The 13,444-nt window shown below is 33.0% G+C and overlaps 1 protein-coding gene across 1 annotated transcript in view; it reads right to left on the bottom strand.

Moving 5' to 3' along the window:
* LOC117182130 (solute carrier family 23 member 2) overlaps window positions 1-13,187 on the bottom strand; it is a 374,004-nt gene extending 360,817 nt beyond the window's left edge. Inside the window, exon 1 of the mRNA XM_033375172.1 lies at window positions 12,986-13,187. Within this exon, the coding sequence (XP_033231063.1) occupies window positions 12,986-13,018 (33 nt within the window). The 5' untranslated portion in view covers window positions 13,019-13,187. The remainder of the gene's footprint in view (window positions 1-12,985) is intronic.
* Window positions 13,188-13,444: the final 257 nt, after the last annotated feature.

Consider the following 13,444-nt stretch of genomic DNA (forward strand, 5'->3'; position numbering starts at 1 on the left):
TAATTATTAAGTGTCAATAAAAATTATTGATAAATTAATATAAGTATGGCCCGTACACATGATGGATATACCTTTCTACTCTCTTTTAAGATTCCACACCAAAACTGCTGAAAAAAGATCCTGCGCCCAGAATTGGACATTAATGGGCAAAGTATGTGATTTTCATTTATTTTATTAATGATAATGTACAACGACTGGAAATGAATAAATAATTTTTATTAAATTTTAACATAATATAAACTGTACACATTGTGCCATTTAATTTTATAATTATATGGCTCAGTCTCCACCAAGAAAAAAGAGGCTCCTCCGCTTTTTGTGAATGATATTTTAATTTTTTGAATAAAAAGCAATAAAATTGAACCAAAACATGTGAATCTTGAAGCAAAAAATTTAATTCATTCTGACCAAGAGCACATTCATTATGCCGCAAGCAGTTCTATCAGAAACAAATAAAGATTCAAGAAAAAAAGGAAAATAATGATTGTCTATGGTTGCAGAGTTTTCAATTGAAAATTGTCACCATGAAACTAAAATAATGAAATGAAAATTTAAAAAAATGAAATGAATGAATAAATGAAATAAATAAGAAAATGAAAATAAAATAAATGGATATTCCATACTTTTCTGATTCAATAGTTTCCAATTTTGGACGCAGCATCTTTCTTTCAGTACTTTTTGTTGTACAACTGGAGAAGAGAGAAAAAAGGTATATCCAGAAATTGAACGGATTAACCGATTTTCTTCTACCTTTTTTTAATCGTCTCGTCGTTATGTAATGAACTGAATGAAGAATATTAAAATTAAATTCCTTAAAATTTGATCATTTTTAATTTCTTCAAGCCGACAGTAATCTCTAACAATAGGAGAGTGGAGTGAGGCATGACAGGCTCTCAATCAAAATCCGAGGCTCGAGCTTGGGTTTACGATGTTTTAAGTATCGTCGAAAAAATGACACTCTAGACCACCCGCTGTTGCATAGCAATCCAGAGGCCCCATAAACTATGTTAACCATGAGTATACTGATGGTGGCGGTTTGCTACTTCTCAGGCGCAAAATGCATCAATTTTCAATTAATTGGAATAAAACGAGAAGCAGGCCATTCTTCAAAAGAAGCTCTCTGTCCTTGGCTGTATTTAGGCATTTATATTCTGTGGCTAAAATATGAAATCATGCAATTCAGAATCGTAGGAGAAAAGCTGTTTTGGGTAATACATGGGATAATTTTCGACCCTAAGGAAGCGCCTTAATGATGCTGTTTAGAGTGAATACATAATTAAATTTTTAAACGTATATATTACAATTAAAATTACTAACGTTACTGGGTATTGAACCTAAATCTATACCTAAATCTATCGTCTAGCAGCTTATTATAATTATAAAAAGTAATGTAAGATTCTAGCCGCATTTTGAATAATTTTTGTCTGATTTTTTGCATATGTCATCTAATTATTGTTCTCTTGCTTTCGACACAGCCCCAATAAAAGTCGGGCCTTGCAAGTCCGGGTCTGGTTGAGGACTAGTTGAGCTACTTCAGAAAAAAGACTTCATCCTCCGTGTAGACTATTTTTATGTCAAAATTCCTAGGCGGGTTCTGGCCGGTCTCTGGTCAGGCTATTCTTGATGTAAAGTTTCTGGTAGAGTTTTATATATAATGAGTTAATCTGTACAAAGGCGCAATTATTTACTTGTTTTTAATTAATGAAAACACATTTAATAAACATTTTCAAAAAAATCTGAACGGGGGTGCCTTCCCACGCCCTACGGGACCTGGAAAAGGGGTTGACGTTTCTACAACATTATTTCTTTGAGGTAGGAGTTCGAACAACATTATTTCTGTGACCAGTCAAAAGGGTGTCTCCCCCCCCCCCTTAACGGGATTTAGGAAAGGGGTTTAACCAACTTTATTTCTTTGACCAGTCACGACCCCCTCACGGGACCTGGAAAACGGATAGGGGTTTGACCAACATTCTTTCTGTGACCAGTCACAGGGGTGCCTTTCTCCCCACGGGACCTGGGAAAGTTGTAGGGGTTTGACCAACATTATTTCTGTGACCAGTCACAGGGATGCCTTCCCGCCCCATGGGACCTGTAAAAGGGATAGGGGTTTGAACAACATTTTTTGTGACCAATCACAGGGGTGCCTTCCCGCCCCCACAGGACCTGGAAAGGAAGTAGGGGTTCGAACAACATTATTTCTGTGACCAGTTAAAGGGGTGCCTTCCCGCCCCATGGGACCTCGAAAAGAGGTAGGGGTTTGAACAACATTATTTCTGTTACCAGACACAGGGGTGCCTTCTCGCTCCCCACAGGACCTGAAAAAAGTAGGGGTTCGAACAACATGATTTCTGTGACCAGTCAAAGGGGTGCCTTCTCGCTCCCCACAGGACCTGGAAAAAGTAGGGGTTCGAACAACATTATTTCTGTGACCAGTCAAAGGGGTGCCTTCCCGCCCCCCACGGGACTTGGGAAAGGGGTAGGGACTTGACCAACATTATTTCTTTGACCAGTCACGAGGGTTCCTTCCCGCCCCTTGGGACCTGGAAAAGGGGTAGGGGTTTAAACAACATTATTTTTGTGACCAATCAAAGGGGTGCCTTCCCGCCCGATGGGACCTGGAAAAGAGGTAGGGGTTTCAACAACATTATTTTTGTGACCAGTCACAGGTGTGCCTTCCCGCCCCAACAGGACCTGGAAAAGAGGTAGGGGTTCGAACAACATTATTTCTGTGACCAGTCAGAGGGGTGGCTTCCCACCTCCACTGTACTTGGGAAAAGGGTTTGACCACAATCATTACTTTGACAGTCACGCCCCCCGGGTCTTGGAAATTGGGTAGGGGTTTGAGCAACATTATTTCTGTGACCAGTCACAGGAGTGACTTCCCGCCACAAGGGACCTGGAAAAGGGGTGAGGGTTTCATAAACATGATTTCTTTGACCAGTCATAGGGGTGCCCCCCCCACGATACCTGGAAAATGTGGAGGGGTTTAAAGACATTATTTCTGTGATCAGTCACCTTTCAGCCTTCCCGCTCAACGGGATCTGCAAGGGAGGTAGGGGGTTTGACCAAAATTATTTCTGTAGTCAGTAACAGGGGTGCCTTTCTACTCCCTACGAGAAGCTGGAAATGGGTAGGGGGAAATGGTAGGGAGTTCACCAGCATTATTTATGTAATAAGTCACAGAGGTGCCTCATTACTCTTGTCGTCACTCAGGGCCGGTTGCCACGGTAATGCACAGTACCGAAATAGTTGATCTCAGATGTATCACTAATTGTCTCGGAAACTATCACTCTTGGGAAAAATTCTTTAAAAAGAGAATTTGTATCTCAATGAGATCTACAACTTTTGTCTGAAAAATTGTGCAGAATTTTGCGTATTGACTGAAATAAACTCAAAAATTCATTATTTTCATGGGTTTTTTACATGAAAATCTATTTATCATTCATTTTCTGAGAAATTATCACTCGCAGAAAAAAATATCTGAAACAAAAAATATGCACCTCAATGTGAGACACAAGTTTTGTGAGAAACATTTTGCGAAATTTTGCTTATTGGCTTAGATAAACGCAACTATGACTTTTATGGTTTTTTCATAGCTTCACCATGAAAATGGCCTAGACACCAATTTTCACTGTCAAATTCGTAATTAGCGCATCAAAGTACATAAGTGCCCTGGCGGACTGAAGGAACCGAAAGGAGCCTCTACAGAGTACCCGTAAAGACCCCATTAGGTTCCCATTCGGTTCCTTTTTAAAAAACTCAAAAAAACAGCAAGGTCAACTTTTAAACGGCCGAAATTCGGATTCTACGTTAAATTTTCTATTAGAAACTCAAGGAGTAATCGTAATACTTTCTTTGCAGCGTTAAAAATTTTAAAAAATGTCATTAACTTCTGCCGAAGGTGACTTCAAGCGCACCCATAATAGCTCAAGTCTTATGTTGCGCGCGAAGTTTAAAAATAAAATTCTCTCCAACTGCATCGCAGCGTTGTTGCCTGAGGTTTCCACTGGGTGGCGCTAGCATCCAGACAAAATTCTTAAAGTTACCGACGGAACGTTTATTAACTGCTACTAAAAGAAGATGCACTTGAAGGCGCCTTCGCCCCATGTAAATGACAGGTATTTTATATTTTATAGTTATTAACGGAGCAAGAAAAAGTATTGCGATTGCTCCGTGAGTTTCTAATGCAAATTTTAACGTAGAATCCGAATTTCAACAATTTAAAAGTTGATTTTGCTGTTTTTTTTTATTTTTTTAAAAAGGAACCGAATTGGGACCCAATAGGGTCTTTACGGGTACTTTGTAGAGGCTCCATTCGGTTCCTTCGGTCCGCCAGGGTCTACAAAGTACCCGTAAAGACCCCATTAGGTCCCCATTCGGTTCCTTTTTAGAAACCTTGAAAAAAACAGCGAAATCAACTTTCAAATTGTTGAAATTCGAATTCTACGTTAAAATTCCCTACAGAAGGTCACGGAATAATCGCAATAGTTTTTTTTGCAACGGTAAAAAGTTAAAAAGATTATGAGACGTATAACGCCTGTTAACTGCTACACTTCAAACGCATCGCCTGTAAGTAGCAGTCAACAGGCGTTACACGTCATAATCTTTTTAACTTTTTACCGTTGCAAAAAAAATTATTGCGATTATTCCGTGACCTTCTATGGGGAATTTTAACGTAGAATACAAATTTCAACAATTTAAAAGTTGATTTTGCTGTTTTTTTGAGTTTTTACATTTTCATCATTTATGATTGAGAAAGTATTAGAATTGTCGGAAATTTGACATCACACTTTTTCAACGGATCTCCACGATTCGAGACCCCCTGAATCTGAAAATCAGGTTTTCACGATTGCGTATTGAAAAGAACAAACAATTTATTCTAATGACTTTTTTCGATAAAAAGAAAATTCTCAGAGTTATAGCGTTTTCAAAATTTTTTTAATCAATCGAAAATCAAAATTTGAAGCCGAAAAACGCACGATATGAAAAAAAGTCGAGAGAAGAAAAACATTTCTTTTTGAAATCCCTACAATATTATCGAAACCAATTTTTGAATTTTTTTCAAAGATCGAAAATTCAAATTTTGATTGCACAAAAAATAATGGAAAATAAAAAATTCCATTTTGTGGACAAACTATATAGGATACAAAAAAAGATGAGTTAACAAAACTTTTTATCCCAAAAAAGATCTACAATTTCGTTAAGAATCACTTTTTGATAGGACGCGTACTTTTTGTTTTATTCGTGAAAAATAACGTTGAAAAAAGTAAAATAAAAAAAAATGTGTGGAAAAATGACGAAAGTTACGAGAAAAAATTCCAAATGCATAGAATAAATATCCGAGCACGAAGCGCGAGGTAACCTATTATCGAGCGCGAAGCGCAAGATTCAACCGTCGCGCGCCCTAGGCGCGCTCAAACATGAGAGCGAAGCGAGCCGCGCGCGATGAAATTTTTTAAAAACGAACCGAATGGGGACGCAATGGGGTCTTTACGGGTACTTTGTAGAGGCTCCATTGGGTTTCTTTGATCCGCCAGCGTATGCGGAGTTTAAGTAAAATCAGAGAATTTAGCTATTCGGAACTACACCCATTCCGTCCTTTGATCCTTTCTCTTACGTAAAATAGCTTTTTTTGTCCGTAAGAATTTTTTTCAAGCATTGGGAAAAAAGAAATAAACACACTTATATTTTTAAAAATATCCTTGTTAAAATTAACTTATTATTTGTTATTGTATGAAGAAGGCAACAATCATATTTCTTATTACCTCACTGAGTAAAGATTGAGAAAAAGTTAAAGAATTCAGGAAAAAACTGCAGCTTTTTTGCAGTTACGTACGAGAAGATAGTTGTGAACAGTAATAAATTCTTGAAACAAGTATGTTTGTGACCTTGCATCATTTATTTCTTTGGTAAGTAAAAGGCGGATAAAAAGTTAAAAATTGCCGGAAAACCCCGCAACTTTCTAGAATATCAGAGCAGAAGATACGTACAAACAATCGTTATTTGTTTAAATAATTTTTGTTGCTAAATTCATTTAACTAATAAATCAATTCTGGTGAAAAGAAGGCAATGTTTGAAAATTTCCGGAAAACCGCAACTTTCTGGCATCATTCAATTTGAATATTATTAACAACAATTATAAATTGTGCAACATTTCTTTACATTACTCTATTCGAAATTTAGAGAGAAAGCGTAAAATTTGTGAAAAAGCTAATATTTTCTATCGTTATTCTAAAGGAATATCATTAACAATAATAATTAATTGTTTGAACAGTTATGTTCGTAAAAATTAATTAAATATAAACTCACTCTGATTAAAAATTGGACAAAAAGTGAAACATTTTTGAGCAAACAGCGATTTACCAACTTCATTTTCAGAGAGAAAATTGCTGAAAGGCTGTAAAGTAGTATTTTATGTTTTTTTTAATGTATCAAAAACGTCTTTTTTATGGGAAATCCGTGTTACACATCATGAGGCTTGTGCAGCCTCTAAGTATCATTTTACAAAACCATAGAAACAAAGGTACGTGTATATGTATGTATATGTGTATGGGCATTTGTATGGGCATGTGTAAATATACAAAGGTGTGGAAATCTGCGATTCAAGGATGCTGGTACATGTTTCAAAAACATAAATTATTGTAATAATTTTCCGCTCATACATGGATAAAATATTTACCACTCATATCGTTAACCTCAATTTTTGTTTGAATGAAATATATACATCTTAATCTTATCTCAATGTTGATTCTTTAAAAGTCAAGTGCACAAAATGAAAATCATCATTTTTATTGACCGAAGCCGTTTAGTGATTGCTTTAGTAAGCTTTTCTCACAATGTTAACTAGCAAACTGGTAAATCATTTAGTAAGGCTTATTATTCGAAAATAATGAGAATTCTTAATCAGTTCTTTTTAATTGAATACTCATTATTCATATTGAGGGAGTGCGTGTCAAGTTTTCAGCAAAAGTACACTTTTTTATAAACACTTCAATATTTCCATTATTACTGCAAATATTAACCAATTTTAATTAATCATTTTTTCAATTTCTTCATATTATATAAATAAACTAATTCTGCCAATTAAAACTGAATAAAGCCATACCTTCGTAATTTCAATTTTTGTAACAAGCCTGCATCTCGTAACAATGAAAGGGTAATTCGTTACGAGCAATTCGATGAGCTCCGGGGAGTCTGCCTCGTGAGTGTTACGAGGGTCTATGAGAGAGATGCGAGAATCCACACGAAGCTAACATTGACTGTCACTTAAATTTTTCTCTATTGCTCTCTGCTTTTGATTATTAAACAAAATATAAACATTTTATCGAGAACCTGGTTGTCTTGAAAGCAAGAGAATTATGTTTAGATGACGTTTGCAAGAAATCATACAAAATTGTTCAAAATTGCGACCCGAATCTTACATTTGTTTTTATAACTCTAATAAACTTAACCACTGTGCTAAACCTACGAGTTGAAACTTGATGAAAATGCCATCCTCATAAGCTACAGCTCAAAAAAGTAAAAACACTAAATTTTGAAGTATCTTTTTCTAATTAAATATTTATTATTATACGACGTTATGTAAATATAAAATACACGAACTGTTAACAGGAATATCAATAAAATAATTCTAAAATAAATAATTTACATCTATTACCATTTTTCTTCGTATGTTTGGTTTTTGGGTATTTTATACCATTTTACAACGTTTAAGATTGACATAAAATCTTATTTTTTCTGAAAATTTACAATTTTTTATAAAGATGAAACTTTGAATTTTTTTATTTAAAAAAAGAGGAAACCATAATTTTAAACGCATTCCTTTCAAATATTCATACTGTCGGCCTAGTACTGCACCGATCGTGTAGCTAGGCATTATACAGTACATCTGTACTGTCGCAGAGCTATGCCAGTACTCGCCCATCGCTTGGCTACCAGTGCTGGTTTTTCAGTACTGGTCCAGTACTTGTTTAGCATTGTAGCCTATACTATACGTGTGTACTGGCTAGCCAACTATCGGATTTCCATTACAGGCGCAGTACTGCTCCAGTTATTAATGTTGGCGTGAATAAAAAATTTCCGTTTGGGTGGTTTTTAGATTCTTGTTGGCAGATAATAAATCCACGTTAAATTTCAATGTAATACTAATTCCTGTCGATCTTATCACTACTAGTTTACGACTATAGCGAGATTAAATTAATGCTCCGAAGAACTTTTTTATTCCTGGTTTTATTACAGATGTAAAATCATAATTTTAAAGGAAAATATAGATTTTTTCGTACGTACTGCTAAAATATTCGATAAATCTTGTTACAGAATCGTTTTATATGTTAACGAAAATTATTTTTGGTTCCATGTCTCATTAAATTCTAGATAGGCATATTGAAATGTTGCAAAGCGATTTAAACTTTAGTGTAAATTATTTTTGTCTGCCAATGCCGAATACAACAATCAAATAAAATTTTACATACTTTTAAGTTTTTTTAACTTATTATTTTCGAAAGGTTGCAAAAAATCATAATTGTGTGGATTGATGGTTTCTAGTGTGAAATGGCATTTTCGCTTTACAGTTTAGTAGATCATGACTCTTGTATCTTTTTTTGTTCCTCTTGGTTTTAAGTAAAATATTGTCATCGTGGCACTAATTTATTCAAAGATTTGAAAAAACATTTTAAAATTTTTAATTTAAACGTTCTGAATTTCCCCTAAGTCAAAAAATATAATTGGGGTAATATGTAAATCGCTTTTTTACATCGTCTAAGTAAACTATTGACAAAATTTTCATTGAATACTCTTAACTTCTATTTATCTTTAATAAGGTTGATTCGAAAACGCATATTTTAAATAAAATTATTTATAATTCAAAAATATTCCAAGTTTAGTACATTTAAATATTTAAATGTATAAATGCTTACCAAATAAAAATGTTGTATCTTAAGTGTCAAAATATTAGTCTAATATGAATAACAGGATATAATTGTAATTTTATGAATGACACAAAAGTTGTTTATTCACAAGCGAAGTACCTACACCTCCAGGCCCAACCCTTTTCTCGAGTAGAGGATTCTAATAGCAGGTAAAAGTTGTATTTGACCAACAGTAGTAAGCCCTCCAAATTTTTATTTAATTGGGTAGAATATTCTGTACTGTGCATGAATTTGAACATTTAAATAAAAAAATAATAATTTTAATAGGCCAATAAATTATGGGGATTTTTTATTTTTAGGTACAGTATTTGCTAGTAAATAATATAAAATTATAGAACAAAATTTCTGCAGAAGTTAAACCTGTTGAAAATGTAAAAATATTTTTTTGAATTACATTAACTGCAAATTTAAAAAAAAAACCGTGCTTGAAATCTCAGCTGAGCTCAAATCGAATTAACAAGCCATTTTGTTTTTGTTATACAAAAATATTTCATCGTAGTGTACATGATTCAAAAATTGCTCGAAAAAGACAAAAAGCATAAATTAACACCAGGAAAAAAAATTTTTTTATGGTAAAAAACAATAGAGTTTTATCGATCACAGCTGAAGAATTTTTTTTTTATGCAAATTTGCACAATGTTCCAACATAGGCACAAATTTCGTTTTTCATTTGATTATTTTATATAATTATTACCTATCTAAAACCGATTATACTAAAAATTCAACATAATTTTTGGGTCCATAGGAATTTTTTTTTAATTTTCCAGAATCGAAACTTCTTAGTTTACTTTTGCCGAACATTTTTTCGTATGGGATATTCATCAAATTCGTGATACGTTCATGGGAAGGGAGAAGGGGGAACCTCAAAGTGAAGAAACATAAATTTAAAAAGCATCACGCGCACCGATTTTTAGTGAATTCTAGACGCAGCCATAATTTTTTTTAAATTATGCAATTTTTGTGAAAAATGTAAATTTTTCCGGGAAAAGATTCGCTGAAACTTCAACATATCTAATTTTCCTTCTTGAAAAAATTGATGTATTCTTAGGTATTGGCCCTTAAAGTATATATTGCGTTAAAGTCAAGTGATAAGGAATAGAGTTGTATTTATCTGGTACAAACGTCAGATTGTATGCTTTGACATTTACTTCGATGTTATGTGCTTAGTGTTCATGACAGTATAATGAGTTTATTTTTTGTTTAATAACGTGTCTATGTGCAGGTAAATAAACTTTATTTCAAATATTTTTGCGAGGAAATTAAAATAAATACTGAAACCGATTTTCATGTATTTTTAATGAAATCTTATTCTGCGATTGTATTGGGATACTTGTACTGCCTCCTTCAGAAAATAGTTTATTCTGTTATAAAGTCATAACATTCAAATAACTACCAAAAGTCGAAATATGATATAGAACATTTTTAATTTAATGCTGATACACGTAGTTATTAGTATTAAAACAGTATTACGGATAATAATGATTGACTTGCATTAAACCTATCAAAATCAATCAAATATAAGTCAAAATTCATTTTACTCCTAAAACTAAAACATAAATCGTATTTTGTATCATAAAATTGCTTTGGCGAAGTTTCGAAAAGGGCATAATGCGATATTTTTGAAATTTCGTATACCGGTATATTTTTATACGCTGATTACTGACAAAACTTGAAAAACTATGGGTTTTAATTAAAAATACAGAAAGAGGCGAGACATTCTATAGAGTCCAGTGGGTAGCCTTTTTGTTGAAGTAGCCTTCTCTTCATAATACCCTTTCCACCCATCCCGAGAGATACAAAGAAGACATGGAAGTGGATAGCGTATTTTTTAATGGAGGTATATTAGAAAAAATATAGTCAATATTGGAAATACACACCTAACCGATTAGTAGTCCCCTTTCAAACTAAAGGGTAGAAAAAGAGTCATTCTAGGGGCTAGCGTTTTTGTTTAAGGGGCGATACTGAAAAAAGAGTAGGGGTGAATGGAAACTCACCCACTTCTTTTTCCATTGTATTCTATTGTGCTATATATTTTCTGAAAATCAAGAAAAAAGTTTTAAAAAACTTTCTGTTTAAAAATTATTCTACAAGTTTTAACATTAAAAATATGGCATTTACGGATATTTTAATGGGCATATTCATAATCAGGGCATAAAAATGCATCAATATGAGAGGATAGATCTTTACCTTAATGCTAATTAAAAAGAATGTCGTTATGTAAACAGCGAATACAAATTTGAGCCGCGGCTAATCATAATGGGACCTGCCTTGTTATCTTTTCTAACTCGATCCTTTTAGTTTTTGGACAATCCTACTGGCTTACTGACTTAAGAAACTTATGAAAATCACAAACTTATTGGACTGTACAATAGGGTAAGGTGGGGCGAGATATATAAAACCGAAATAGGTGAAATTTTGATTTGACTAAAAAATGTCATATGGGGCGGAATGAGTCACTGCTCTGGGGCGGAATGAGCCACCTCTTCCTGTGCATTAACCTAACCTCTTAGTATAGCAGTCAGTAGGTTAGGATGCAATTTTTCATATGCAGTTTTTCTATTTACCCTTTCTGGTGTTAGTTACGGTAGAGGTTAGGATTAACGATTACATCATTTTGAAGTTAAATACTTTAAATTTTCCGTTCAATTTTGGAAAGCTATGTGTAAGATATGTTTTCATTTTAAAATACTCAAACTTAACAAGTCTCTCAATTACAAACAATATATAATAAGTCGCTAATTATTAAGTGACCCATCTCGCCCCAATGCCTGGCTCATCCCTCCCCAGGAATGGGGTGATATGAGCCAAGCGCACTTGTTCTTTATTTTCATTTCTAACTCCGCATATACTTTTTAGTTACTTTTATTTTGGAAAAATTTCAATTAAAAATGTTTGTAGAATATATATATATATATTGCTTTACTTCCAAGCAATTAATTAACAGATTTTAAATACTGAAGTGAAAAGGATATCTATTGTCATCTCGCCCCACCCTACCCTATGCAAGTAAAATTCAATGCGAATTATAAAATAAAAAATAAAATTTTAATAAAACGGCGGAATACGCTAGAGATAAAAAATAACTGTAAAGTATAAAACACAAATCTTATATAATATCATACTTATTTATGGTATTAAAGAGTGAAATCTGATATAATAAAGTTATTAATATCCTAAAAATAACATCTTGAAATCAAATGAATCAACGTATTCAACAGTGTTACATCGCCGTACTCTCATTTATAAAGATATGAAATGTGCGGATAGGTGAAATTAGAAGCAGATATAATTTAATAAAAAATATATCATATAAAATATATTTGCATAATATAAACGCAAGGCTGTTGAATAAGCTCATTAATTTGATAAAGAAAATTATTCTTAATTTTGAAACATTTATAATTTTATTATCAGATTTTACTAGGTGTAAAGTAAATAAATATAATTTTATAAAACAACAATATTGTTTTATAGTGTAGAGTTATTTTCTATTCTAGGCTTATTCGACTGAGTTTTTTAAATAAACGTTGACTATACTATTACAATGAAATGATAAGATAAAATTAAGCGATACTGTATAAAATGGACGAGTATACTTGATGAACCAGGTATCAGACATTGCCTGTTTATAGTTCGTACCATAAATGAAAAAAATATATTTTATTTTGAAGTGACCGTTTTATTTGTGTCGGTAATTTCTTGTTCAAATGTTCTATATATGTTTAGCAGATCAAATAAAAAATGTAAACTTCTATCAATTTTATAATACGATAATAGAGTTGAAATTGTATTTTTCACTTATATTTAACAAACATTTGCTCTACGACGTAAAAGATTATCTGTAGAGTATACAGATTGCCATTATTCATTTATAGGCGATATATCAAAAATGCAATCAAAGAAATTATATATAACGAATGATTTTCTTAAAATTAAAAATATGTGAATAGTGTGAGGTAATTGAAATGTAATTAATCACTTTAATGAATACTTATTAATATATACTTGATGTGTAATTGAACCTTCGAATTCAGAGTTTAAATGAGATTTCAGCTTACCACATTAGTGAGTTGTATCGAGTTTTCAGTCATAATGGGAATATTGTAATTTGAAGAATTTAAAAATTAATTTCTAAGCACATAGAAATTCTTCCAAATTTATTTTCTTTAGCCCTCAATGACAATCGTTCATATCTTCGACTGTAACAGGCAAGAATATACACACTACTAAGTGGGAATTTTTCGAGCGGGAAAGACGATCTCTCATTAATTGGATGCCAACAACGAAGTGCCAACAGACACAATCACGTGCCAGTATATAGGCGATTTAGGTTTCAATGTGGGGCCGTCCATAAATCTCGTGACGCTGGAGGGGAAAGATGTTAAGGGGGTATCCCTATATAGATCGCGAAAAATCGAAGACAACTTTGGGAATTTTTTGTAACAAAACTACACAATATTTCGATCTCAAATTTGGACTGATATTTATTGACATTTTATTACAATAATTTTTTTTAA

This window comes from Belonocnema kinseyi, chromosome 10 (assembly GCF_010883055.1).
Source record: "Belonocnema kinseyi isolate 2016_QV_RU_SX_M_011 chromosome 10, B_treatae_v1, whole genome shotgun sequence".
Classification (NCBI taxonomy): domain Eukaryota; kingdom Metazoa; phylum Arthropoda; class Insecta; order Hymenoptera; family Cynipidae; genus Belonocnema; species Belonocnema kinseyi.